General features: G+C 39.2%; 1 protein-coding gene across 1 annotated transcript in view; it reads left to right on the top strand.

Moving 5' to 3' along the window:
- Nucleotides 1-24,405, top strand: part of LOC118263064 (probable E3 ubiquitin-protein ligase HERC2) — a 45,674-nt gene that overhangs the window by 17,593 nt on the left and 3,676 nt on the right. The window contains exons 37-86 of the mRNA XM_035574837.2: nt 149-267; nt 527-713; nt 1,038-1,189; nt 1,499-1,592; nt 1,783-1,934; nt 2,262-2,403; nt 2,734-2,862; nt 3,179-3,340; nt 3,626-3,727; nt 3,878-3,979; nt 4,130-4,359; nt 5,138-5,206; nt 5,786-5,957; nt 6,062-6,157; nt 6,457-6,611; nt 6,888-7,115; nt 7,365-7,484; nt 7,555-7,656; nt 7,825-7,980; nt 8,387-8,548; nt 8,931-9,161; nt 9,547-9,670; nt 10,531-10,649; nt 10,725-10,880; nt 11,178-11,412; nt 11,585-11,724; nt 12,084-12,236; nt 12,579-12,698; nt 12,869-13,004; nt 13,222-13,374; nt 14,149-14,316; nt 15,045-15,142; nt 15,500-15,656; nt 16,082-16,287; nt 16,702-16,982; nt 17,358-17,578; nt 17,922-18,016; nt 18,201-18,307; nt 18,591-18,768; nt 19,131-19,254; nt 19,546-19,675; nt 19,945-20,051; nt 20,352-20,479; nt 20,890-21,039; nt 21,395-21,517; nt 21,859-22,069; nt 22,559-22,753; nt 23,078-23,250; nt 23,673-23,803; nt 24,172-24,335. Of these exons, the coding sequence (XP_035430730.1) occupies nt 149-267; nt 527-713; nt 1,038-1,189; nt 1,499-1,592; nt 1,783-1,934; nt 2,262-2,403; nt 2,734-2,862; nt 3,179-3,340; nt 3,626-3,727; nt 3,878-3,979; nt 4,130-4,359; nt 5,138-5,206; nt 5,786-5,957; nt 6,062-6,157; nt 6,457-6,611; nt 6,888-7,115; nt 7,365-7,484; nt 7,555-7,656; nt 7,825-7,980; nt 8,387-8,548; nt 8,931-9,161; nt 9,547-9,670; nt 10,531-10,649; nt 10,725-10,880; nt 11,178-11,412; nt 11,585-11,724; nt 12,084-12,236; nt 12,579-12,698; nt 12,869-13,004; nt 13,222-13,374; nt 14,149-14,316; nt 15,045-15,142; nt 15,500-15,656; nt 16,082-16,287; nt 16,702-16,982; nt 17,358-17,578; nt 17,922-18,016; nt 18,201-18,307; nt 18,591-18,768; nt 19,131-19,254; nt 19,546-19,675; nt 19,945-20,051; nt 20,352-20,479; nt 20,890-21,039; nt 21,395-21,517; nt 21,859-22,069; nt 22,559-22,753; nt 23,078-23,250; nt 23,673-23,803; nt 24,172-24,335 (7,545 nt within the window). The remainder of the gene's footprint in view (nt 1-148; nt 268-526; nt 714-1,037; nt 1,190-1,498; nt 1,593-1,782; nt 1,935-2,261; nt 2,404-2,733; nt 2,863-3,178; nt 3,341-3,625; nt 3,728-3,877; nt 3,980-4,129; nt 4,360-5,137; nt 5,207-5,785; nt 5,958-6,061; nt 6,158-6,456; nt 6,612-6,887; nt 7,116-7,364; nt 7,485-7,554; nt 7,657-7,824; nt 7,981-8,386; nt 8,549-8,930; nt 9,162-9,546; nt 9,671-10,530; nt 10,650-10,724; nt 10,881-11,177; nt 11,413-11,584; nt 11,725-12,083; nt 12,237-12,578; nt 12,699-12,868; nt 13,005-13,221; nt 13,375-14,148; nt 14,317-15,044; nt 15,143-15,499; nt 15,657-16,081; nt 16,288-16,701; nt 16,983-17,357; nt 17,579-17,921; nt 18,017-18,200; nt 18,308-18,590; nt 18,769-19,130; nt 19,255-19,545; nt 19,676-19,944; nt 20,052-20,351; nt 20,480-20,889; nt 21,040-21,394; nt 21,518-21,858; nt 22,070-22,558; nt 22,754-23,077; nt 23,251-23,672; nt 23,804-24,171; nt 24,336-24,405) is intronic.

The following is a 24,405-nucleotide window of genomic DNA, read 5'->3' as shown; positions in this document are numbered from 1 at the left end:
CTTTGTAAGTTACGAGTGATAATTTTTAAATATAGCTTGAATTTTGAAACTTACTTTAAATACTTTGTCAAGTTTCGCTGTGTACCGAAAGCCTTATGAATAAAATAATAAAGTGTATTACAAGTTACCTATGTTTATTTTGTTACAGCTAGTGCACAAAGCTTAGAGATGCGCATATCTTTGTGCACCGACTCGTGGTTTGAACTCTGCTACAGTATTATTTCGGCTGCAGACAAGCCGATCACACAGGATCTCATTTATTTACAAGTAAGTTTAACAAACATGTCTCTTCTTAATGTTTTAACTGATTCTGAAGCTACAAATTATTCTTTCTAAAATTAGCCACTGTCAATGTAGCCCATGAAATGTAGATCAATAACCCATTAACTTAAGGTGGATGCGCATAATAAAAAACTCAAGTCTTTATCGCAATTTTAGTTTCATAAAAATCAAGATTTTGGGTTTTTTGTCTTTGTCCAGTTCCTAGTAAGTCTATAATATTATATTAAACTATTTTTTTCTCCAGATCCAATCACTATGGCTTCTTCGCCGCGTACTAATAGAACACACGGGTCCGCCGGAGTGGAGGCGCACGGTCGGCGCCCAGTTGTTGGCGCTGATTGGTCGGCTGTGGCTGGAGACCCACTCGTGGGACCCCGCCTTCAAGCCCAACTACCAAGCTATCACCAATAACACTGATGAAGAGGAAGTCGGTAAGAAAATTGAAAAATAGTGGCTTTGTATTGTGGGAACTTGAAATGATGACTGTATTTAACCTACTTATCAAAGTCGTAATAAAATACGTATCAGAGAGCTTAGTACGTTTAACGAGATCGAAACAAGAGCGCGTTCGGCGCTCTGATTGGTTGGTTTATTCGAGCCGGCCAATAATGCTAAATGCGTCCTCATTTCATATTCGTTACACGTAGAGCAAACTTATACTAAGGGTACACTTAGAAGAACTTCGCAAGTCATCAATAACTATACCCAACGTACATATCTTCCAAACTCAAAATAAATAAACTTCCACCTACCAGACAACAGATGGCGCGCCCCAGCGACTGCGAGTTACACGGGCGCTACGTGCGCAGCGCTCGTACAGTTAGTGCGACAACTACACTCGGCGGCCCAGTGGCACAATCCTATAACTAGCTTACTGCTAGATAAGTTGCAGTTAGCTGCGCAGACGGTAAGCTTTTTAAATGAAAGTCTTTTCATAGTATTTTCTCAAATATATGTGGACTACCATTGTTGGGGTTGGTTTCAGTCAAAAATGTATTCAAAATCACTGTAACAGTCAAAATTCACTAATTGCAAATCCACTAACGATAGTTTTTATTGGGTTTGGCACAAAGTATTCACCAGAGTCTGCTATCGGACATTTAGGCAATAATTAGGATTGTAAAGACGTGCCCACCTTTGATTTATTATAAAAACTGATGCCTTTTTGTTCTAAAGCAGTTCCAAAAAATCTTTATCTCGCATTTTTATTTCACAGGTTACTTCCGACTGGCATTGGTGGCCACACACGAGTCAAGATTTGACGCAAACAATGAAACCCGCACCTCCTAGTCTAGAGAGTTGTCTCATCGGTAAGTAATCACACAACACAACCAAAATACCACTTTATATCTAAATTACTAAGGTTCACAATTACTTGCAGATAGTGCACTGGGTTGTTTACCCTATATCCATGATACTACGAGTCAGTCTTTTACAGCTGGTGCACTGGGCGTTATTTTACTCTATGTCTATGAAATTAAGGTTCATAATCCTTTGCAGCTGGTGCACTGGGCGTTGTTGGTGGTGTGGAATGGCGAATAAGATTAGGACAAAGAGTTACTGCGGGGTCGCCGCCTCGAAGTGCCATTGTGACACAGTTGTCGCCTAGAGCGAAGATTACTCTAACACATGAAGACAATACTGTTACTAAGGTAAGAGTTGTAAAGAAATTTGTATCTTATATTGAAGCACGTAAAGTTTACTTTTTAATCTCTCTAATCCAACTTTAAGCTTTTGATACGATTTTATTGTTCGCATGCCTGACTACTTGGAGTAAGTAATCTACCCCCCTTGCCAATTTGCTAAATCCCCGGATCCCCAACCATCTTAAATTTCTAACATCTACTTGTAAAGTCTCTGATGTTTCGGGTATCCCGGGGCAGCTGCGTTTACTGGCCTATCCCACAAAAAAGTTCACGTCTTTACAAATTTGAACTCTACCTCATCAGTATTAAAGTGGTAATTCCTATGTCCACCAGACTGAACTAAGCGGCATTCAGAGCGCGGAGGGTGACCGCCTCACCCTACCACTGGGTGGAGGAGAGAGTGCATTGCGTGTTTGTGCTGCTTTATTAGGCGCCGGACCTCAAGCGTCGCCTATGCATCCACATCATTTGCCCGGTGAGGACACAGTATTATAATTATCGAGCTGGTTTGTAAAGGATATTATTTTTCTCGTGATTTATCTTAACAGTCTTGTAAGTATTTGAGATTACCTTGGAATAATAACTACAGCTGAGAACAGGAGGAACAATATTTTCAATGAAGAGCTTTAGCGTTTCAATGGAAAAGGTATACATTCATATTCAATTGATTGCGCGACGTCGTTTACCTCGTCCATGATTATGAGTCCCAATGTGCCTTGAAACCAATCGAACATCCTCGAAAAAGGTTACGTTGAGTAAGCTTTAAGTAATGTATATGTATTTACGTGTATTGTGTATGTTTTAGCTGAAATCGACGTGTACGGTCTAAGGAAGCAACAGATGGAACTGCTCACACTATGTGCTGTTCGTGGACTTCTAACCACGAGGACAAGACTACGGAAGGTTCTTATGCAGCCACCAGACCATGCGGCGGGTACGTTATCCAAATACTTCCATAAGTTGCTCAGGTTAAGCTAAATGCAACCTTATTATCTGTGTAAGAAAGTCGACTTTAAATTGTTACATAGACACGCCGACAAATAATTGACGAATGATAAACCATTTGTACAAGCTTACCCAAATGCAACCTTATTCATATTAAATTACAGTCGATTATCACTTGGCACGTAGACACACCGACAAAATTTCACAAATTATCACAAAATGTTAAATAATTCATATTTCCTTAACTTAAAGTCGATATTCGCTTATCAATGAACTTAATATTATTATTTTTCTAATTGCTTCAGGTAACATAGACCGAGGAATAGTCCTAGGTACAGAAGGTACTCTCTTGCGCCGGCTACTGGCGCTAGCGACTCGGCCGAGTCCACTGGCCGCGTCCCACTCGTCGCGGGAACTTGAATCCGCCGCACTCACTATAGTGCAGCAGTTGGCTGCTCATGTTAATGGTAACAATACTAACAATGGTTGCAATTCCATATAGACTTAAGTACAATTTTTCAAGTAATTATGTTGAAGTTGAATATTTTTGCTTTAAAGCCATGCTAATACAATACGAAGAAATGTAAATACCCGTCGATAATAATAAATATATAAGGATTAAGTAAATTTAATTACCAAATCTGCATCTACTATTTAAAATGTCATAATAGTGGGGAATAACTACTGATTTACACAGTGGGGAATAATTACATAAATACAAAAAAAAAAACATACAATTTCTTTTTCTACAGGAGATGACAAGGATCACGACACGCCGCCTGAAATGCCGATCATAGATAAAAGTAATGTAATGCAAATATCAATGGGACCCTCCACCAGTACAGCCTCATTGTGTAAGTATTTGTAATAAAAGTACACATCTGTTTATCAGCTACAAATCGTCAATCAATGAAATCATTTTTTTATCATTTCTCTTGATCTTAGCCTGCTTTAATCAAGTAATGAATTTATATAATTAATCTTAATTAATGACATTTTTGTAGCTCGGAAAGATCTCAACACTTGGGCGAACTCGTCACAAGTGCAACAAGTCATAGAAATGGGATTTTCTAGACACGCTGTATATGCAGCTATTCAAGCTTTAGGTACGTACAACCATAATTACAATCGAATTTACCCTCTAATTACTAAACTATAAGGTTCAATATTCCTTGCATCCACAATACCTCCTAGCCGTACTTCAATCAAATTTCAACTCTAACTTTTAAACTATAAAGCTCAATATCTCTTTGCAGGTGGTACTAGTCTGCCCTCAGTGGAATCTCTAGTCGTATATTTATTAGAACTACCTCAGCATGGTATGGACGATTCAGTATTCGAAATGCGCCCTCTAACTAAACCGGAGAAGAAACAGACGCCGTATAGATGGCGCAGTTGTTTTGCTAGTGAAGAAGAGTACGCGCAGTACTTGTCTGATGTCATAACTCCTGGGATGACTGTACGCTGCTGTAAGGCGGTTGAACCGGTAAGTTGTAGATTATTATTAATGATGATGTTTCTTTTGGTGTCTTTGTAATGGGGATAATGATACAAAATAATTAAATTCGACACCTTGATCGGAGTAGCTTATTAAAGTTAAAAATGAGTGCTACCGAGTTTGAAAAGCAGGAGTAGGTACGGGTTGGTTTTTTGTCAGTAAGAGTCTGACACTCCCTCTCGCCTCGTCCAAGGCGGGAGAAGTCATTAAATGATTTTCCGCCGTCAAAAAAAAAAAGAAGAAGTGGGTGCTCAATAAGTAACCACCAAGTCGTTTAAAATAAGGTTTAGTGTCATGTTTCGACATATCTATAGGTACATTTAGTTGTCTAGAAAAAAGGTTTAATTAATTTATCATAATATTATTATCACTATAAAAATTATAGAAAATAAACTATTTTATTATGGCAATTCCGCTTTTAGTTTTAAGTGACGCTTTCGAGATTCACTGCTCGAGGGAGAGCTAGCTATGCTTAACAAAACACACATGCTGAAGCAATTGGAATTATTTCGTTTATGCATAAATTATACATATTATACATAAACACTTAGCGCCGTACTCAGAGTCATTTAATGGTTACTTAACCCAGTCTTTTTTCTAACAAAATCGTTCCAAAGGAATAGTTTACGTAATGTCTCTGAGTACGCCAGTTAGACGCATATATATATGAACATTTTAGCTTATTTTGAACTCATAGCTTATTCACAGTAATATCTAGTTTCGCTTGCTTATATTATTTTGAGAAATGTCGACCGTATTTTTGCAGGTTGCTTTAGGAGATGTCGGACAAGTGCAAAAAGTCGAACGCGATATTAAACAAAACGTCTTCTTACACGTAAGTCATCCGCTATTATAAGCCAACTATTTGCCAAAGTAAACAGTTTGAATTTCAACTTTATTTCGCAAGACATAAGGTTGTTTTTCGTTTAAATGTTCTCATTGACTTGCGGTTTTTAAGCTATGTTTATAATTGAGCACTAGTTTGTTATTTTAAAGTGTACGCAATTTTCGTCAATCGTTTATTTGTTAAAATATTAAAGTAAATAAGGCGAACTCACTACTAAATAGTTCTCTGATTATTTTGCATATTCAAACCACAGTATTTTGCTAACCCCAGTTTTGTGCTCCAAAAATCATTGACCCTGTACATAAAGTTACAAAAGAATCTTGTATTTTCTTTGTTAAGTAGCTTTAGAGTTGGCTACTGAAAATATATTTTTTATGTATTTTTAGTAGCCAACTGTGCCGGCAGATAGACAAGTGAAGTCTGTTTGTCCAATCCCAAAGGTTCTTTGGGATTGGACAAACAGACTTGACGCTACAAGCATCAGCCACTGAGCAAAATAATGATAACTCTTATTGACACTAGCTATTAATCTTTATCCCTCAATTAACTTTGATATCAATTGCGCAGGTGGAATGGCGTGGTCTAGGACGCGTGTTCGGCGTGCGCGCATTGCACGCGGAAGTGGTATCGGGCACGCCCCCCTTCGCGGTGGGGGACAGGGTGCGCGTGCGCGCCGCCGTCACCCAGCCGCGGTACAAGTGGGGGTGTATTGATCATACCAGTGTTGGCACTGTTACTTGTACGTATTTTTTCTTAATTGTAGAGTTACTAATAATTTTAGACCAAAGAGGACTAATGTTTTTTACAATGTTCATTGAATGACAATTATTTCCGTTTCTACAGCAATCTCAAGCAACGGGCGTGACCTAACCGTAGACTTCCCTCAGCAACCTGGTTGGACAGGACAAGTCAGTGAAATGGAACTTGTTACTGATCAGTGTAAGTATTCACTTGCTGATGTATTTTTATCTAAGCACTCAAGAGTGGCCGCCTCTATCCATTCGACTACGGGACTACAAATGTGACAGAGACCGGACAGCACCACCCTTTGATATACAATCTTTTACCCACACAATATCCACGCTAAACAGGCGTTAGATGAGTATATAGAGGATACTAATAGGCCAGCATTAGACTGTTATAGCCAGCTTCTTGATGTTGAACTACTAGAGTGCCAGTACCGTCTACATATTATGATGTTCTATTCATAGTTATAATGTTTAAATTACTTGGTACAGCGGAGTGGGGAGAGAGTGCGGGTGGCACGGCGGTAGGGTGGCGCGGCGCGGTGCGGGCCGTGCGCGTGTCCTCGTGTCGGCCCGGCGCCGGCGCACGACGGCTGCTTGATTCACAGCCTCATACGTATTGGCAGAGTTCCAGTGGGAATGGTCAGGTTAGTGTCTTTGTGGTAGAATTTCTTTTTTACCGATTGTAGGAAGTGTATTGTTTTTCGCTCATATCTCCTATGTATTTATGTGAGTGTAATATTTTTTACTACCTCAATGTTTTTTAATTATGCTAAGTTTTAATTACCACCATAAATCTTGCTTTGAAACCCTATTTTCTCTTGTCCTGAAGCAGAATAAGGTAAAACTAAAAATATACTTACGCTTTCACATAATTTACATAACTTTACCTTGCCGAGTTCAAACAACTCTTATTTTCTCAGCACTGGATCCGCGTAGAGATGCGCAACGGCGTGCGCGTACGCCGCCTCGGTTTAGGCGTCGGTGGCGGGGCGTACGGTCCGGCCGCGCTAGCAGTGCGCGCGGGCGCTACGTTCGACGACGCTGCGCTCGCGCCGCTGGCCGCAGTGCCTTGTACGCCTTCTGCGCCTACGAGGGACAGGCCTCCTGCGCATTTAGCACAAATACAGTTGCTGGCTGATTGTAAACAGGTGTGTTATAATATTAACTCTATTAATGTTGTGTTACAGGAAATTGAACTCTATTGTACTGTAGGTCTAATTTCAACGGTACTTATTATACCTTTTTTAGTTATTGATTAAATTCTATAGAAATTGCGTTGTGAATTCTATGTTGTATCATGTTTATTCTCTATCGTCTTTATAGTAACTATGGATATAATTTTTACTTGTCATTACTACTATTACTTTCTGTAAATAATGTTACGTTTTTGGTTTCAGTATTACGCTTGCATAGAAATTGGTATAAAACAGAATCGGAACGTGAACGCCGATTGTCGTGTTCATGGTTTATACATAACGGGCTTCAGACCAAATCCGCTGTACAACGAAGTGTTACAAGTAAGCATACTAAATTCAACTCTATCTTAACAGAAATAAGAACTAGTTTTGATTGTGCTGATTGTTTCAGAGTATGAACTTTGTAGCCGAAGATTGGATGGAGAAAGACAATCAGTCGAGTTCTGTGTCAGCTGATAATAATCCACCTGTTTTGCCAAGTGATTGTCCTAAAGTAAGTTTTCGAAACTTTCTTTTTACTACGAATACCATACCTATTTAAGAATTATTATGTTAATGGCTTTTGGCTTAATGATAAGACTGAAAATTGCAATAGCACACGTCTGTAGTTTTATTCTCGTTCCACATCACCTTTGAACTAAAATGTATATTTACTTCGCAGGTATATGTATGGGGTCTAAATGACAAGGACCAACTGGGCGGTGTGAAAGGGTCGAAGGTTAAAATCCCCGTGTTCTCGCCAAGTCTCAGCGCTTACCGACCTGTCCATATTGCCGGTGGATCGAAGACACTCTTCATTGTCTCACATGATGGAAAGGTATGTTTTGAATAAAAGGTGATAGGATTATCAATGTTCATTTTATTACTTATTGCCATACTCGAGACATTTAATGATTACTTAAATGACACTGAGTGTGGCAGTTAGAGGCGTTCAACGTCCTGAAAATTATGGGGAGGTTTTTATAATTACTTTTAGAGTACTGTTCTTATCAGAAGATTTTGGATTAAGCTTTATTCAGGAAGTCAAAATTCAACCCAAATTATGCCACTACGTGACCAAAGATCTCTCTGCCTTTCTTCCATCCCTCTGTATTTTGAGAAAATATAACCTGAAAGAACAGTTACAATAAAAAAACACACATATAATTTTCTAAACTCGTCTCTTCTACAATTATTTCAGTACATTTACAACAAAATATTGACATATACTTCATTTTCCACAGCTGTTCGCCTGTGGTGAAGGCACAAACGGTAGACTGGGCCTAGGCCACAGTAACAACGTGTCGAGTCCGCGCGCCAACCCGTACCTCGCGCACGTACTCGTACGACGCGTCGCCGTACATTCCGGGGGGAAACATGCGCTCGCACTCACTGCTGATGGCAAGGTAAGGGTTTAAAGGAAAATATGATCTATTGTAATGTGATAAGGTTGTTAATCTAGTGTAAAGTTTGGTTGACTGTCTTCTTTATACCTTTATCCCAATTCAGTTTTGAATGGCACTATGATTTGATATGTTTGAAGTTTTAAAGGCACTTGTGATTCCTCTGGTGTTGCAAGTGTCCATAGGCGACGCTGATCGCTTTGAACCCGATTCCATAAAAAAGTTTTAAAGAAGAATGCATTCTTTAACATTTTTTCTTTATAACATCCAGCACTTTTAACAATTAATCTGTGATAAATTATAAAAGTGTAGACTAACTGTAAACTGACTACACACAATTTACAACTCTAAACCAACCTTATAAAACACACTTTCGTTTCTCTAGGTCTACTCCTGGGGTGAAGGCGAAGACGGCAAGCTAGGTCATGGTAACCGAATCACCCTGGAAGTTCCTCGCCTTATAGAGACGTTGTCTGGTGAGAGGGTCGTGGGCATTGCGTGTGGGTCGGCGCATAGTGCGTGTGTGACCGCTAGGGGACACTTGTACACGTGGGGGATGGGGGAATACGGCAGGCTTGGACATGGCGACGATATGACGCAACTTTATCCTAAGATGGTGAGTGATTGGTATTGAAAATCTTGTTTGCTGCTGACGTAATGGTTCGGTTGAACATGACTGTGTACCCCAAAGTTACTTGAAACTTATCAAGTTAGCTCGTTAAACATTTTTTCAAAATAATTAATTTACTTTAGCCGTGATCGTTCACTGTAGTGCAGGGTAAAGACCTCCCTACCCTCCTTCACAGGAGTAGTTATTTCTTTGTAGGGAGGTCCCTCTCTGTGCGTTCTTTCGATTCTCGTTGAGAATGTTCTAATACACTCCTGTCGTTGACCGTTGACACATCAATATTTAAACACCACAAATTGCTATATTTTTTTAAAAACCTTGAATTTGTTGATTCTGAATTAATAGGATTTATGATATTATTTTCCTCTTCTAGGTGGAAGCTTTAGCTAGCTTCAGAGTAGTACAAGTGGCGTGTGGATCTCGCGATGCTCAAACATTGGCTCTTACTGCCTGTGGCAAAGTATTCTCTTGGGGAGACGGTGACTTCGGCAAATTAGGTAAGTAACACTTTAATTTGAACTTTAATTGCATTTAATCAAAGTCTAATCTAGTTTATTTTGCAACAGCAGTGTACTCAAAAGGTATATAATGTATAATCCAAAGTCATCATATCGACGCTGGAAAGGCAAAATGTATTAACCGCCATTATATGAATTGTTCAGTAGAGCGATTTGAAGTTTCAAATTTTGCAAAAAAAATCATAACTAATTAATTACTGGAGCTTTTTCATTGAAAATCAAAATAGTTATTACGAATAACGTTTACTATGAAATGTAATAATAGAAAATAATCTAGGTGTCTTCGTGTCCAAGATTTTGGAGTTAATACAACGCAGGCTTGCAATCTTGGTTAGGTAAAATTGACTTAAGTCTGTTAACCATACTCACCGTGTCCAGGTAAAACATGTTTTAACGAACAAAAAGTTGCATAAAATGAGCTAGAAAAACGTGTTATATTCTATAGGAAATTGACTTATGTGTAGATTTTTTAATAATTGCCAATCTGTAAAATGTTTTATTGCGTTATTTTTTAGAAAAATGGAAAGGTAAAGAGTTTTAAAACCAATCTAGTTGTAAACTTAAGCAGATATAAATGACTTATCAATAGTTTGTTACTATCATGTACGCTTTATGAGCCAAAGTAAAAAAATGAATGGATTTAAAACAAAAAAATATACGAAAAAGTCTAAAATCACCGGTGTATTAACCGCCATCAAAATGCTCAAATTAAGGCGTGACATAGACCATTCGAAAGAGAAAAATCAGGCGATTCCAACGCTATATATAACTCATTTTCGACCAAAGTGGCGCTTAATACATTTTGCCTTTCCAGCGTCGATATTATTTCTTTGTTTTAGGTCGAGGCGGCTCTGATGGTTGCGCAGTGCCAATGAACATTGAAAGACTGAATACTCTAGGAGTTATTCAAGTGGAGTGTGGTGCACAATTTAGCTTGGCTCTAACTAGAGATGGAGAGGTAGGTTTATTCCCCCCTCACACATTACACTTATAATACAAGATTATTGTTTATTTTGTAAATGTACAATTTTAGGTATGGACATGGGGTAAAGGTGACTACTTCCGCCTTGGTCATGGATGTGATGCCCATGTCCGGCGCCCGACTTTGGTAGAAGCGTTGCGCGGGCGCAGAGTTATACATGTAGCTGTTGGAGCACTACACTGTCTCGCTGTTACTAGTGAACATCAGGTATGTTAAGCTAAACGTCTTACGAATGTCTTGATATATTTTTTTCGGTCATACTAATGAATAATATCAATTATATTATGTCCTAACACTGCTTCATTGCTTATGATGAGTAACGTAGACAAATACTATAAAAGTATTTGCTTTTTTAAACCTAGTATGTTCGCAGAATACAGGTCAAATTATCCCACCCTACTCCCGACTAAATAAGAATATCAGATGGTTGATTACTGTTTAAAATAGGTACCGATTTTCAACAAAAATATTCAAGATGAGTAACTTACACAACGTTTCTCCTAGGTATGGGCATGGGGTGACAACGACCACGGTCAACAAGGGAATGGTACAACTTGCGTCAACCGTCGCCCGGCGCTCGTCGCTGGCGTGGAAGGAGTACAGAGGGCCGCCGCTGGTTCCTCTCACTCAGCCGCCTGGTCATTAAGACCCTCAGCTTTACAGCATGATACTCATACTGCCCATGTATCTCCAGTGCCATTCCCGACGCTGAAGGATCCTTTGGGAGCACAGAGTTTGGGTAAGAACAATGTTGATAAAACGTAATTAGAAATGTGTAATACACAGTCACGACAGGAATACGAGCGTCAATGTGTTAGATAGCGCAACATTTAGCGCAAGTTCTAACACATTGCGCAAACTAAAATATTTTGCGGTTCTTTTCATTTTTACATATTTCGCTTGTTTTACAGGATTATATTCGGAAGAAGCAGTAGTAGAGGAACCTCAGGGCCCACGAGCGTCTTTAGCTGCTGCAGCGTTGGCATTAGAACCACCTGTAGCTGTACAGCATGCACTGTCTTTGATTCTACTTGCTTTGCATATAACACAGGTAATTTAATTTGTCGCCTTGTATTTTATGTATTAAATATTATATGATTATCTCACCCCTGTTACACGGGAATTATAACACAAACAGTGAAATATGTAAAAAGTAAAGTGTACCTAGGTATGCCTACCCCTTCGGGGATAAAAAGCGTGACGTTGCTATATTATGTGATGGTGTATGATCACCGATGATGTGGTCAGCTCCTATAAGTAACCTATACACTCGAACTCGAAGATACTCAAGTTGTATGCTAAAAGTAAACATCAAACTTTCTAATATGGTTGTTTTAAAAAAATAAACTTTCGCAGGAAATAAAATTTACTCAGACATTTTTAACACAACGTTACTTGTTCAATTACCAGGCGCGCAGTTTGCTAGTAGAGGCTCTACGTGCTCACGAGGCGTGTTCCGCGGTGGCCCCCGTAGTGGCCACGATCGATACGGAAGACGAAGACGCCGAGGGTGACGCCCGGACTGGAGGGGGCGAGGCACCCGCTGATAGAGCTACGTTACCTGTGAGTAAAGTTGTTCTTTCCGTATCCTGTTCTTTCAGTATCTTTAATTATAGGTTACAGTACATTACTGTTTTGTTGATTAGAATTGAGAAAAAAGAGATCTTCGAATTATTATGTGGTCTTGAAGAATGTAGTAAACACATTTTTTACCATCAAAAATGTTCGGTTGATATTGGTAACGCTTAACCAGAATAAGATGGGGGATATTATTGTGAAATTCTTTTACCTTATACCGAGTCACTATTACTATACACTTATACACAATGTGTGTTGTTTAATTGACAAGACATTTTTAAATACTAATATGTACTTATACAATATTTTTTAAATTCGTTTGAGCAGAGCGGAGCGAGCAGCCCTCTGAGTGGTTCGATATCGTCCCGTCATTCGGCCGTGATGTCGTCCAGCGCGGTGTCGGTAGCGGCCGCCACGATGACCGTGCAACAAGCTGAGGCTCCTAAGGTACTGCACATTATTATGCCCAGTAATAATGTTAACATTGCGCGATTGTTGCGCTTATATAGGTGCGTTTTGTGCAAACATGCGCAACTATTATTTCTTTTTTTTTATTAAGCATTTAAAAACATCTTACCCAAATCAGTTCTTATTCTAAAATGAAAGTTTTATTGCAGTTGGTGTTGGACGAGTTCACGTCGCAACTCGGAGAATCCGATGCAAGGGCTCTGGTTGATTTACTGAAGTTAGCAGCGGCAGGCAGAATACCGGACTCAAATAATGCTGTGAAGATCATTACTGATGTTCTTATGGGTAAGTTATAAAGCCATTTAGAACATTGCATCACTTAGGTACTTGTAAAATGTCACTTTGGTCCTTTCCCGAAGTCAGGTTTCCCGCACTCCCATGTATGAGAAACGAGCGTCTTAAACCTCCGGGCCACCATGACATAAACTTTTCTAAACATTCTGTCCATAATTTGTCATATATTTTATTCAATATTTACCTCTAAATAACAATCGTTTCCTAGCTCTGTGCGCCAGTAAGCCTGCGGTGGCGGACATGGTGGTGGAGGTGTGTGTGTGTGAGCTGGAGGAGGCGGCCGCGGGAGGGGGGAGGGCGCCGCCGCAACCCGTCACCGTCGACAGTCCGCACCCCTATATTGACGATACTGATATATCAGGTAAGAGACTTTAAGCCCATACAAGTACTATTGATATTTATAAACGTACATGTATTTCAATGTTTTTGGATAATTAATACTACTAGTGGTCGCCTAGTGGCTGAAATTCGACCATATATGATTTAATTTACAATACCACTTAACTTACGTTGAAGGATAATTTTTATATAACTCAAACTCTTTTATAAAACTCTTTTCATATGAGACGTGAGAATATCATCGCAATGTCTATCGATTTTGACGTTTTGTCAAATACGATCAGATACTATGCATGTGTGTGTAGTGTTTTATTTATTGATTTAATGTACTTTATAAGCATTATTTTTGAAAAATATTAGCGCTATGCATTCTCCTACACATAAACTATAAATGTACCAAATTTTATGCTTTTACGTCCGCGCAATTTTCGTAAAAAGCGGTCCAAAGTTTTTGCATCACGTATTAATATATAGATTTCTTACCATGATGATATAATACGTGCATTATTTCGTTTGGCTCGATAAGTATACAGAATTTATTCCAGTTGATATATCAGTTTTTCCAAACTCTTTGTGTAAAAAATGTCTCTTAGGATAAGTTTGTCAATAATAAACTTGACTTATAGTTAAGTCGACCTGAAAGTAAAGACCTTATTCTCTGCAGCCGCGTATACAAACAGTCGATAAACGAGATCGACTTAGAAATAGTTTTAAATACAGTGTTCTTGTTCCAGTACATTTTCATTTATTTACTTTTTTTATGAAAATTTAACTTTAACCATCTTTTATGAAACAGGCGTAGTTAAGATCCCCGGTGCATCATCCCTCCGCGTTGTCTTCGAACAAGGATGTTCTACGGAGCGACGTAATGATCCCCTCACAATTTCGGATAGTACGGGTCGGGTACTCGCCACTCGATCGGGACGAGAGCCGACCGATTGGGCGCAAGAAATCATTGTTAATGGTAAGTTGCGCTAATTGCGCAAACTATTTGCGCAAAAGTTTTAGTGAAATGTTTGGTGAAAAATTAATATTATTGAATGAAACTGAATCTTTTAGGTGATATATTTGGTAGAGTCCGACCGAAACTGGTTTTCCAGCCGAAACCGAAACCGAAACCGAATATTCGGCCGTGGCTTTAGTTTCGGCCGAAACCGAAACTCACGTGGTCATGTATAAAATTACTTAGAATACTGAAAGGAGATTGTCCAAATCTGGCTATTTTTGAACAGGCTGGTCAACAAAAATGTAATTTACCAATAATTTTATTTATATTTTAGTAAATGTCTGATGCTAATAACTTTGTAGGAATTGGCACTATAAAAAATTCGATAATTATTGGTATTTGTTATGATAAGACCAAGTCTTTGTAGTAGTTGGATGCTTTGAATTTGACTTTAGTGCTGCCGATCTGCTGTCAATCTGTTGTGTCTTTCGTCAAAATGACAGATATTATTCGCTTTGTTCTTTTGCATTGTGAGTGTTGCAACTGCAGTTTATTGTGACAATCTCCTTTCGGTCGGACACTAATATTTGGTACCATAAATTATTTCCGTTGGAAATAAATAAGTTTTTATTGGTAATGGAAATTTAATATAGCGTTAACTTAGTTTCGACACATGAATTCTACAAATAATAAAATGTGAGATGTTTTAAACTTTTTTATTTATGTTTCCATATTGTTCCAATCAGGTGATGAGTTAAGGTGGAGGTTTACAAGCGATGGTTCGGTCACCGGTTGGGGCTGGAGATTCACCGCTCATCCTATGTTGCCCGCCCATTCCCTTAGTGTGAGTACTCTAACATTGCAGATTACTACAATAATAAATTACATATCGTTATATTTCTAGTTATTTGCGAACTTTTACGAAATGGTAAACGATCGGCGGCGCTGATTAACATAACCAACCAACCAACACTAGTGTTACAACTGTTACAAGTGCGTTGCCGTCTTTTGGGGGTTTGGTATTTGAGGGTTGGAGCTGTTAGTTTGGGTCATAATGTGATCTATACATATTGTGGCATACTGAGCATCAGCTGATAGCCTTATTATACAGTATCAACATTGTGCTAACTCAAATACAGATACTTATAATAAACTGGTATTTAAGTTTAAAGATAACACCACGTCTTCTTTTTCTCATCAGGATAGCGGTTCGGATCGCTACGTGTTGTCATGTCCGTCAGTGGATTTGGCGTGGCGGTTGCTTGACGGTCCACTGCTTGCGGCGATATCCAAGGACCATCAGTTGGCGCCAAGGTTGGCTCAAGCGTTGGCCATTTGTGCGCAGATGCCTGCTTTGTGTAAGTTTTTAAAATGTATTTTGTAAAGTTTTAACACACTTTTGATCTATTGGTGTAGGAATATATGTTTTACTAATGTGCGGAACTTCGACAATATCTACATCTTATTGCCATAAGGTTAAGTTTAAACACATTGATTATATTTCATATAACAAAATATACTTCAGTTAAGATTTCATAAAACAGTTTCCAACTTCGCAAAAGCTTCACTAGAATGGTTATCCTAGAGGAGCTATGCTGCTCATGTACGAATGATGTACAAAAACACTAACTGCAAAGTTTTCAAGAAACGTAGGTTGATAGATAATCGTAGGCTTCATACAGACGGAGGCTTAGTCAGCCTCCGTCTTATATATCTCTGATTGCGATCCTTTCATATTAAATTCAAACATAGTGAATTCACATCTATGTCTATAACACACCAGCATGGCGAGCTCGTGTATGGTGCGTCCGTCGTCTCCGCGGCGTAGTATGCGGCGGCAGTGGGTGCGGCGCGGGCGAGGGCGGGACGGGCGGCGCGCCCGCGCCCCCCGCGCTGCAGCAACTGCCGCAGCTGCTGCACGCGCAGTACGAGCACGAGGAGCCCGCGCTAAGGACCGGCTCGCATCTATTCCATACGCATTATCTTAAGGTAAGCGTTTCAAGTGGTATTTCAGTGTATATGAACTCTAATTTCCAGTCCTGTTTAAAACTTTCAGTTACTTATTATGTTGAGTTACAAAAGTGGTTTAGGGAGGCCTTTGCCCTGCAGTGGGACGACCATGGCTGAAAATAAATACAAAAATTGTTTACGTTACTGAGATTCTATACTATTCTGAAACTTTAAATTTCGAAAGATCGAAGTGAACTGATTCGCGGTCCGCCATGTTATTGGATGGAGAATGCGATTGAGCTCACTTTGAAAGTTTGAATTAATAAGACAGTCACGGAATAGCCTAGCTGCATAAAAAATAAAAACGAATCATTAAAGTACGTCTAATCATACCAAAACAAGTTTACATAGTATATGTTAAAAATTGAAATATCCTTTAAATTATTCGCACAGGAACTAGCCTGGTTGGCATGTGGTCTTCGTATGGACACTCGTGTTTGCGGCGGTCCAGATTCCATGCGTTGGGCGTGGTTCAAGCGTTACTGCCTCTGTCTACGTACAGCCGACGCTCTCATACGACGGACTCCCTTACCCACTCCCTTCCTAGCCGACGTGCGCAAGAGACTGTCAGACCTCTGCGTCTACGATGAAACTAGCGAACCGAATTACCAATGGGAAGATAACACCAAGTTCACGAAGCAACACGATGAGCAGCTCCTGCATTGGGTTAATAAGTAAGTTTTTAAATTCAATAAATAATAATTAATAAGAACAATTTTTTAAGTAAAAAAGTACGATATGTGGTCATCATTTCAGGTAAAATAATCTTTCTTTGAAACCGTACTTGTGTCGTGCGAATTTAAATTTCAAGTAATATTTTGCACTTACCAATCGACTTTAGTGAGACTAATGTCCTAATGACCTTAAATGAGCCTATTCGTATAATCGGACAAAGTTAATGCAGCAGGAGAACCTTTATTATCTACGTATCTTGTACCTTAGGCTCCTATATGAAAGAATGCAGCGTCACTTGTTCATATTTAGCGACATTCATCTGCACAAGTTGTCCTAAATTCACCAAAAAAACTATATACCCTATCTAACCCCAGACGGCCAGAAGACTGGTGCGGTTGGTGGGGCGGAGTGTTCCGAGGGTGCGCGGTGTACGGCTGGGGCCACAACCACCGCGGCCAGCTGGGCGGGGTGGAGGGGGCCAAGGTACGCACCCCCACCGCCTGCCACGCACTCGCCGCGCTCAATCCCGTGCAGCTGGTGGGAGGGGAGCAGACCTTGTTCGCCGTCACACCCGATGGAAAAGTTTATGCTACTGGTAAGAGAATATTATAGAATAGTACAAATAATTTTGTCAATGAAGCGTATTATTATGTAAAACGTGCTTTATATTTCATAAGAATTTAATCCCTTCCTATAAAACTTTACTATTGAAGATAATAACGAAGAAGAAAGGTAATTTAATTCTAATTAGAAGGACAAGAGAGAGTGAGAGAGATAGAGAGCGAGAAGAGAGATAGAGAGTGAGAAAAGAGATAGAGTGAGAAGAGAGAGATAAAGAGTGAGAAGAGAAATAGAGAGTGAGAATAGAGAGATAGAGAGTGAGAAGGGAGAGATAGAGAGAGATAAATCTTCATTCATACTTGATTTTGTTGTATCAGGTTACGGCGCTGGCGGCAGACTAGGTATTGGAGGCATCGACTCGGTCTCGCAACCCACACTACTGGCCTCAATTCAACACGTTTTTATTGCTAAGGTAACATTTTACATGACACTGACTTAAAAAAAACATGATCTAATTTATAAGTGAACACAATCTATTTCAATAGTTATGTTATCTGCTGTTCAAAGAGGAAAGAAATCAAATGACATTTTCTTTTTTAGCTACCAGTACTTCTTAAATAAATATTTAAACACGATATATTATATTTTGTTGGCAGGTCGCTTGTAACTCAGGCGGCAAGCATTGCTTAGCACTGTCCGCTGACGGCGATGTGTACAGCTGGGGTGAAGGCGAAGACGGCAAGCTGGGGCATGGGAACAGAGTGTAAGTATACATTTGACGTTAATTTAACATTGATAAATATTTTTATAGCTTTTAAATAAGGTATTATAATATTACAATATAGTGTCGCGAGCGCAACGACCACGGCCATGCATAGAGCATATGAAATAAAAAAATATACATATACTCAACACAGCCACACCCTCCATTGATGAAATGAAATGATTACCATGGTATTTAAGTCTACCTCTATCTCTCTTTGATGTTAACAGGCGCGGTGCTATACAATGCATATTGTTTTAATATTTTATATTATTTTCGATAGGAGCTACGACCGTCCCAAGCTAATCACAGCTCTATCGGGCCTGGAAGTAGTGGCCATTGCCTGTGGAGGCGCACATTCTGCGTGTTTGACCGCCAGAGGGCGCATCTATACCTGGGGGAAAGGCAGGTATGGAAGATTAGGACATGGGGACTCTGAAGACCAGCTGGTACCGAAGATGGTAAGTGACATATTGTGTATATATTTATAAACATGTTATAATATCCGCTGCGTCATGTTATGTCATACAAAATAAGTATAAAATTTTGTTCATCTAACACTAGTGGCCCCGCGAACTTTGTTTCGCCTAAATTATTTTTTCTTCTCACCCTTTATAAGGCAAAGGGAATATTTTTACCACCATGTTTACTTTAACGAAAAGTTCAGTGAATATTAATTAAAAAGCATATTTTAATAAACTACAAAAAGTTTTACTTTAATGTTATGCCTTATAAAGGGTTAAGACTACTTCTCTTTTCTTTTTAACGATTGACGCTGGTACAAGCACGTTAGCACGGTATTTAACATTGGATGATATTCTAGGTGGAAGCGCTGTCATCATACCGCGTGATTGACGTCGCTTGCGGCTCGGGAGACGCTCAAACTCTTTGTATCACTGACGACGACAATGTCTGGTCGTGGGGCGACGGTGACTATGGGAAACTGGGTAAGAACGATTTGTATTACACAATATTATTTAATTATTTACTAATTTACTTATTAATTATTTTAATTACTTTTAATTTGCGCCTACTAAAATTGACATAAAATCTTTACTTTTAACTTAGACCCATTCTAGGATTGTCTCTGACGAGTGCATTCACTTTGCATTTAATTTCACATACAAATTATACTTACCACCTAACAGCAAATCACATTAATAAAAGAAAATGAAAAGAAGTATTAAAATTTTTAGCTTCAATTTGTTCATAGTTTATTATTTGTGTATTTGTTTTAGGTCGCGGTGGTTCAGAAGGCTGCAAGCTTCCAATGAGGATAGACTGTTTGAAAGGACTCCGAGTAATCAAAGTTGAATGCGGATCTCAATTCTCTGTGGCGTTATGTCAATGTGGAAGTGTTTACACGTGGTGAGTAACATGATCATAAACTCTCTGCACAAGTCATTTTAATAGCAACTGCCAAGCAAAAAGAGACGTCAACGTCATACTGGCATCTTTCAGCCGAAACTCGCCTAATTACATTGCACCGAATAATGTTAAAAATATGTGCACTTAAAACTCTGGAAATAAACTTAAGTTTTAGTTTTAACGACTGTTAACAGTCGCGTTACTGGTTGTTTGCCGTGCGTGGCAGCCAACATTTACATCACATTTATATTTTAATTCATTTGTAACAGGGGCAAAGGAGATTACCACCGACTGGGACACGGTAGCTATGACCACGTAAGGCGTCCCATGCGTGTCACAGGCATGCAGGGGAAGACTATCGTGTCTATAGCTACAGGTACATTATACTTATATACATAATCGTACATAGCTTATCAGTAACATGTAGACATTGTGAAAATCTCACGTGTAGGTATTAAAAATATACACAGAAATAGCAGCACCTTTTCATAGGTTCCAGTTAAGTGTTGGTAATTTATTAAAAACCTACTTTTTGAATCCTCCTTTAATATATTCATGTTTAATTTAACATAATATCCTGTACTTTGATAGATAAAATAAATCTAAAGGTTATTCTAGTTATTGCACTTAAAAAAAAATCTTAATTGATATTCATTTCTGAATGTATTATCAACAGGGAGTCTCCATTGTGTGGCGTGTACGGACACTGGTGAGGTGTACACGTGGGGTGACAACGATGAAGGACAGCTGGGAGACGGAACCACACTCGCTGCTCAAAGGCCCAGGCTTTTGACGGCTTTGCAGGTGAGATAGTACATTGTTATTAGTAAAGGCTTTTCCTTTTGCGAACTATTTGTAGCGTTACTGAAGAATAAAGATTTATTTCTCTAATTCATTTTGAGAGAAAAGAACTTGTTTCCATGTTTGTACCTTTGTTGCCAAATAAATTATTCACGAGGTTATCGGACACAGAAATAACACAACGGACCTTAATTGTGTCTTTTTTATTTATTTAATTTTTGTTCAAATATTATTTGTTTTACACGGGATTCGCTGGACGCATGTCGCTTCCAATTGTGATCGGTTATTTATATTCTGCGGCCGACGTCTTCCTTGTTCCGATATGAAGATGAACTTGTTTTTACAGATACTATTAGAAACGACTTATTTACATATTGTAAATGTCTTAATAATGCCACTATGTATATCTCCAGGGCAAGCGTGTAACGAAGGTAGCGTGTGGCAGTGCCCACACGGTGGCGGTGTGCGTGGAGGCGCCGCGCGCCCCCCGCGCCCCGCCCGCGCCCCCACTCGAGTGCCATCTACTCAGGGATCTATCGCCGCAACTCACGTGTAATAGACTGGTCAGTTTCAAATTACTTTATAAACTACGTTTCAAAATCCGTCTCTAAAGTTAATAATAAAAATCCGTCTCTATAGTTGGTTAAAAACTGTAACCAACACTTTGCTGAAAGCAAATAAACCAAAGAAGCCTTGTTCTTTTCGTATAGTACTAAGACCTTACAATACATAGCAAAAACTCGTAAAACACGCCCGAAATATGATCAATTCCAAAGTATAAAGCATAATAATTTAAGTGTTTTAAACTTGGGAGGACCATACTGTAATATAGTTTGGTGAAGAAAAGTTTATCGATTAAACGTGTAAACCAACTTTTGGTCTATGTCACAAAATTTTGAGTGTTTTATAACATTTCAGGTACTGCTCCATCAATTTTCGGAACTGGTTTGTCCCAACCTTCCGTTGTTGATCCTCGACGGTCCTCTAGACCAATTAAGAACTCTCCTATTCTATAGTGTCAAAGAAACTGCGTTTAGGAAGGTAAGAAATTCATGATTTCAGCAATGTCTATTTGTGTCAATTTAATGAGCAATGTTTTTATCAACCCGTAACTATCTTTTTGTGATTTAAACTCTTATATAAGTGCTAATTATACCAGTAAAAAAAAAACACCGGAACTATCTCTGTTAACGTATTTTCTATATGAAATAGGTATGTCAACTATCACACATGATTTTTTTTAACGTACGTTACGTACGTTAATATATCTGCGTTTAGCCACCAATCCGCTTACTGCCAGGTCGGCGAAGCTAAGAAATGTTTCAATAAACTTCATCAGCCATTTTGAAACAACGCCTTATTTATAATAATTATTCTCACAGACGATACTGTCAACCATGACACGGGAGCGGCAACACGGTCCAGTGGTTGAGTTGTCCCGCGTGGCGGCGCGTCGCGCCCGGCGCGGCGGGACGGGGCTGGCGGGGCCCGCCGGCATGCGCTCCGTCTTCGGACAGATGGTGGCGCGCCTGCCCGTACTCACGCAGGAGGCACTGGGACTACCGCAGCGGGTGTGGAAGGTTAAGTTTGTCGGTGAGTACTTGTATTTTTATGATGAATACTTCTTTGTTTGGACTTTTTAAAGGCGTCTTTGGTGTATTACAAAAAGAAAACAAAAGTATAGGTAAAGACAAGCATGTCCAGTTACTCCAAATTAATCAAAGAGAAACTTATGAATGGACTTGACACTTGCCAATTACAAAAACAAAAAAATTTATATCATAATCCTAAGCTGAGCACATTCACCGACACACCAACTAATTGAATAGCACAGGTCGTTATAGAATAGCATAAACTGTCCACAGACAACAATACGTACCGTTTGATCATATTCTCATACCTAACGAAATCTCTTTCATGCACCCAAATGTTCATATTTTAATAGTTAACGAAATCTGATGAAATCTTACATTTTACTGGAATTTTCTGCAAGAAATATGTAACTTTTTTTTTCTCCATGTACTCACACACTACTACCCAAATACACTACATTAAACATATTATAATGTCTATGATGTCCAGGTGAGAGTGTGGACGACTGCGGCGGCGGCTACAACGAGAGTATCGCGGAGATGTGTGAGGAGTTACAGAACGGGTCGCTGCCACTGCTGATGGCCACGCCCAACGGACGCGGCGACGCGGGCGCCTCTAGGGACGCGTTCCTATTGAACCCCACCGCTAATACCCCGCTACATCTCAACTGCTTCCGGTTTCTTGGTGAGTCTTTTGACTTTAGAGAAACAGCATGTAACTATATTAATCATATTGCATATTGAGCAGTTTAATGGAGTTTTAAAATACATCAAGGAGTCTTTAGTAACCTGAAATTAAGTTCTGTTTGTTGTACCATTTTTAGGTATTACAAGAATTATTATGGGTTTGTCAAAAACTTGAATCTGATGGTATAATCTGTTTCTTTTCACACCACACCCAATCTTATAATTCCTAGAAAAAAACTGCTAAATTACAATTACTATTCATTTAGATAGATGAGCACCATAATAATATCTTCTAAAATGAACGTTAATTAATACCACACAGGTGTTCTAATGGGCATCGCAATTCGCACGGGCTCCCCGCTGTCGCTGTCTCTGGCGGAGGGAATATGGCGGCAACTAGCCGGACAACCGCTGCGGCCGCAAGACCTAGCTGAAGTCGATAAAGACTTCCTACCTGCTCTACTGTGTATTAGGGATATGACACCTAATAATAAGGTAAGGAGAACTGAAATGATTTAAAATTACAGAGAATCAAGTTAACTGAGAAGCACTTTTAATTTGTAGAAAGTACTGTTTTTATACAGGGACAGAACCAAATTAGCGATATCTTAAAAAGAACATCTTATTCAAACATTGCTTTACACACATCTTATTCTTTTTTTTATAACGAGCGGGCGGATCGCCGTGGACACGCGTAACATCAGAGGCGTTAGAAGTTGCCGGCCTTTTGGAGGTTAAGAATTTAAGGGTTGTTGGGGAATCGGATTTTGAGCCACACGCACACAACGAAACACAACTTATCTCAATAACTTCTTTTACAGGGTTTCAATGCTAATATGAAGTTTAAAGTCAAACCATTTATGGATAAGAATAATATAATAAGCCACTTTAAAAAAAATACCTATCTCGTTTAACAGGAACTGCAAAACTTGGAACTTCCATTCTCGATTCCATCGGCGGCGGGCCACGAGGTGCCTCTGTCCACGCGACACAAGCGCGTCACGCCAGACAACAAGGACGAATACGTACAGCTAGCTCTGCATTATAGGTGGAGATATTTTACATTTACTTGATAGTTTCTGTACAATTGCTAGGTTATAACTTTCCAAAGATACTTTTGAATAAATCTGGTTAAATGTGCAAAATGCACAAAGTACCTTAACCATGTTTACTAACATTTTTGGCTTATTACGTACTATTGTTGAAAAAAAATACCAAGTGAGGAAGTATTCTAAATGATTTTAAGATTAAATCGTTTTGTATTTAATTATTTAACACACAAATATCTGAAGCTATCAAAACAAAATCCATTTAAATTCTTAAAGATGGCTCTCGAATATAAAACTGAAAATCATCATTATCAAAGCATACCATACAATTTCAGCACTTTTAACATTACAATACAACCACTTCCAGACTACACGAATTCGACGAACAAGTCCGCGCGGTCCGCGACGGTATATCCCGCGTGATCCCGGCGCCGCTGCTCGGGCTGTTTACTGCGGCCGAGCTGGAGACACTCATCTGCGGCTCCCCAGACATACCCGTGCAGGCGCTGCGAGCCTCCGCCACTTATAAAGGTAAACTATACAGCTCTAAATAAATATAATAAACATCAACATAAAATAAGATTTGAAACATGTTAGTTAC

This window comes from Spodoptera frugiperda, chromosome 12, assembly GCF_023101765.2.
Source record: "Spodoptera frugiperda isolate SF20-4 chromosome 12, AGI-APGP_CSIRO_Sfru_2.0, whole genome shotgun sequence".
NCBI lineage: Eukaryota > Metazoa > Arthropoda > Insecta > Lepidoptera > Noctuidae > Spodoptera > Spodoptera frugiperda.
This window is presented reverse-complemented; position numbering and strand designations above follow the sequence as displayed.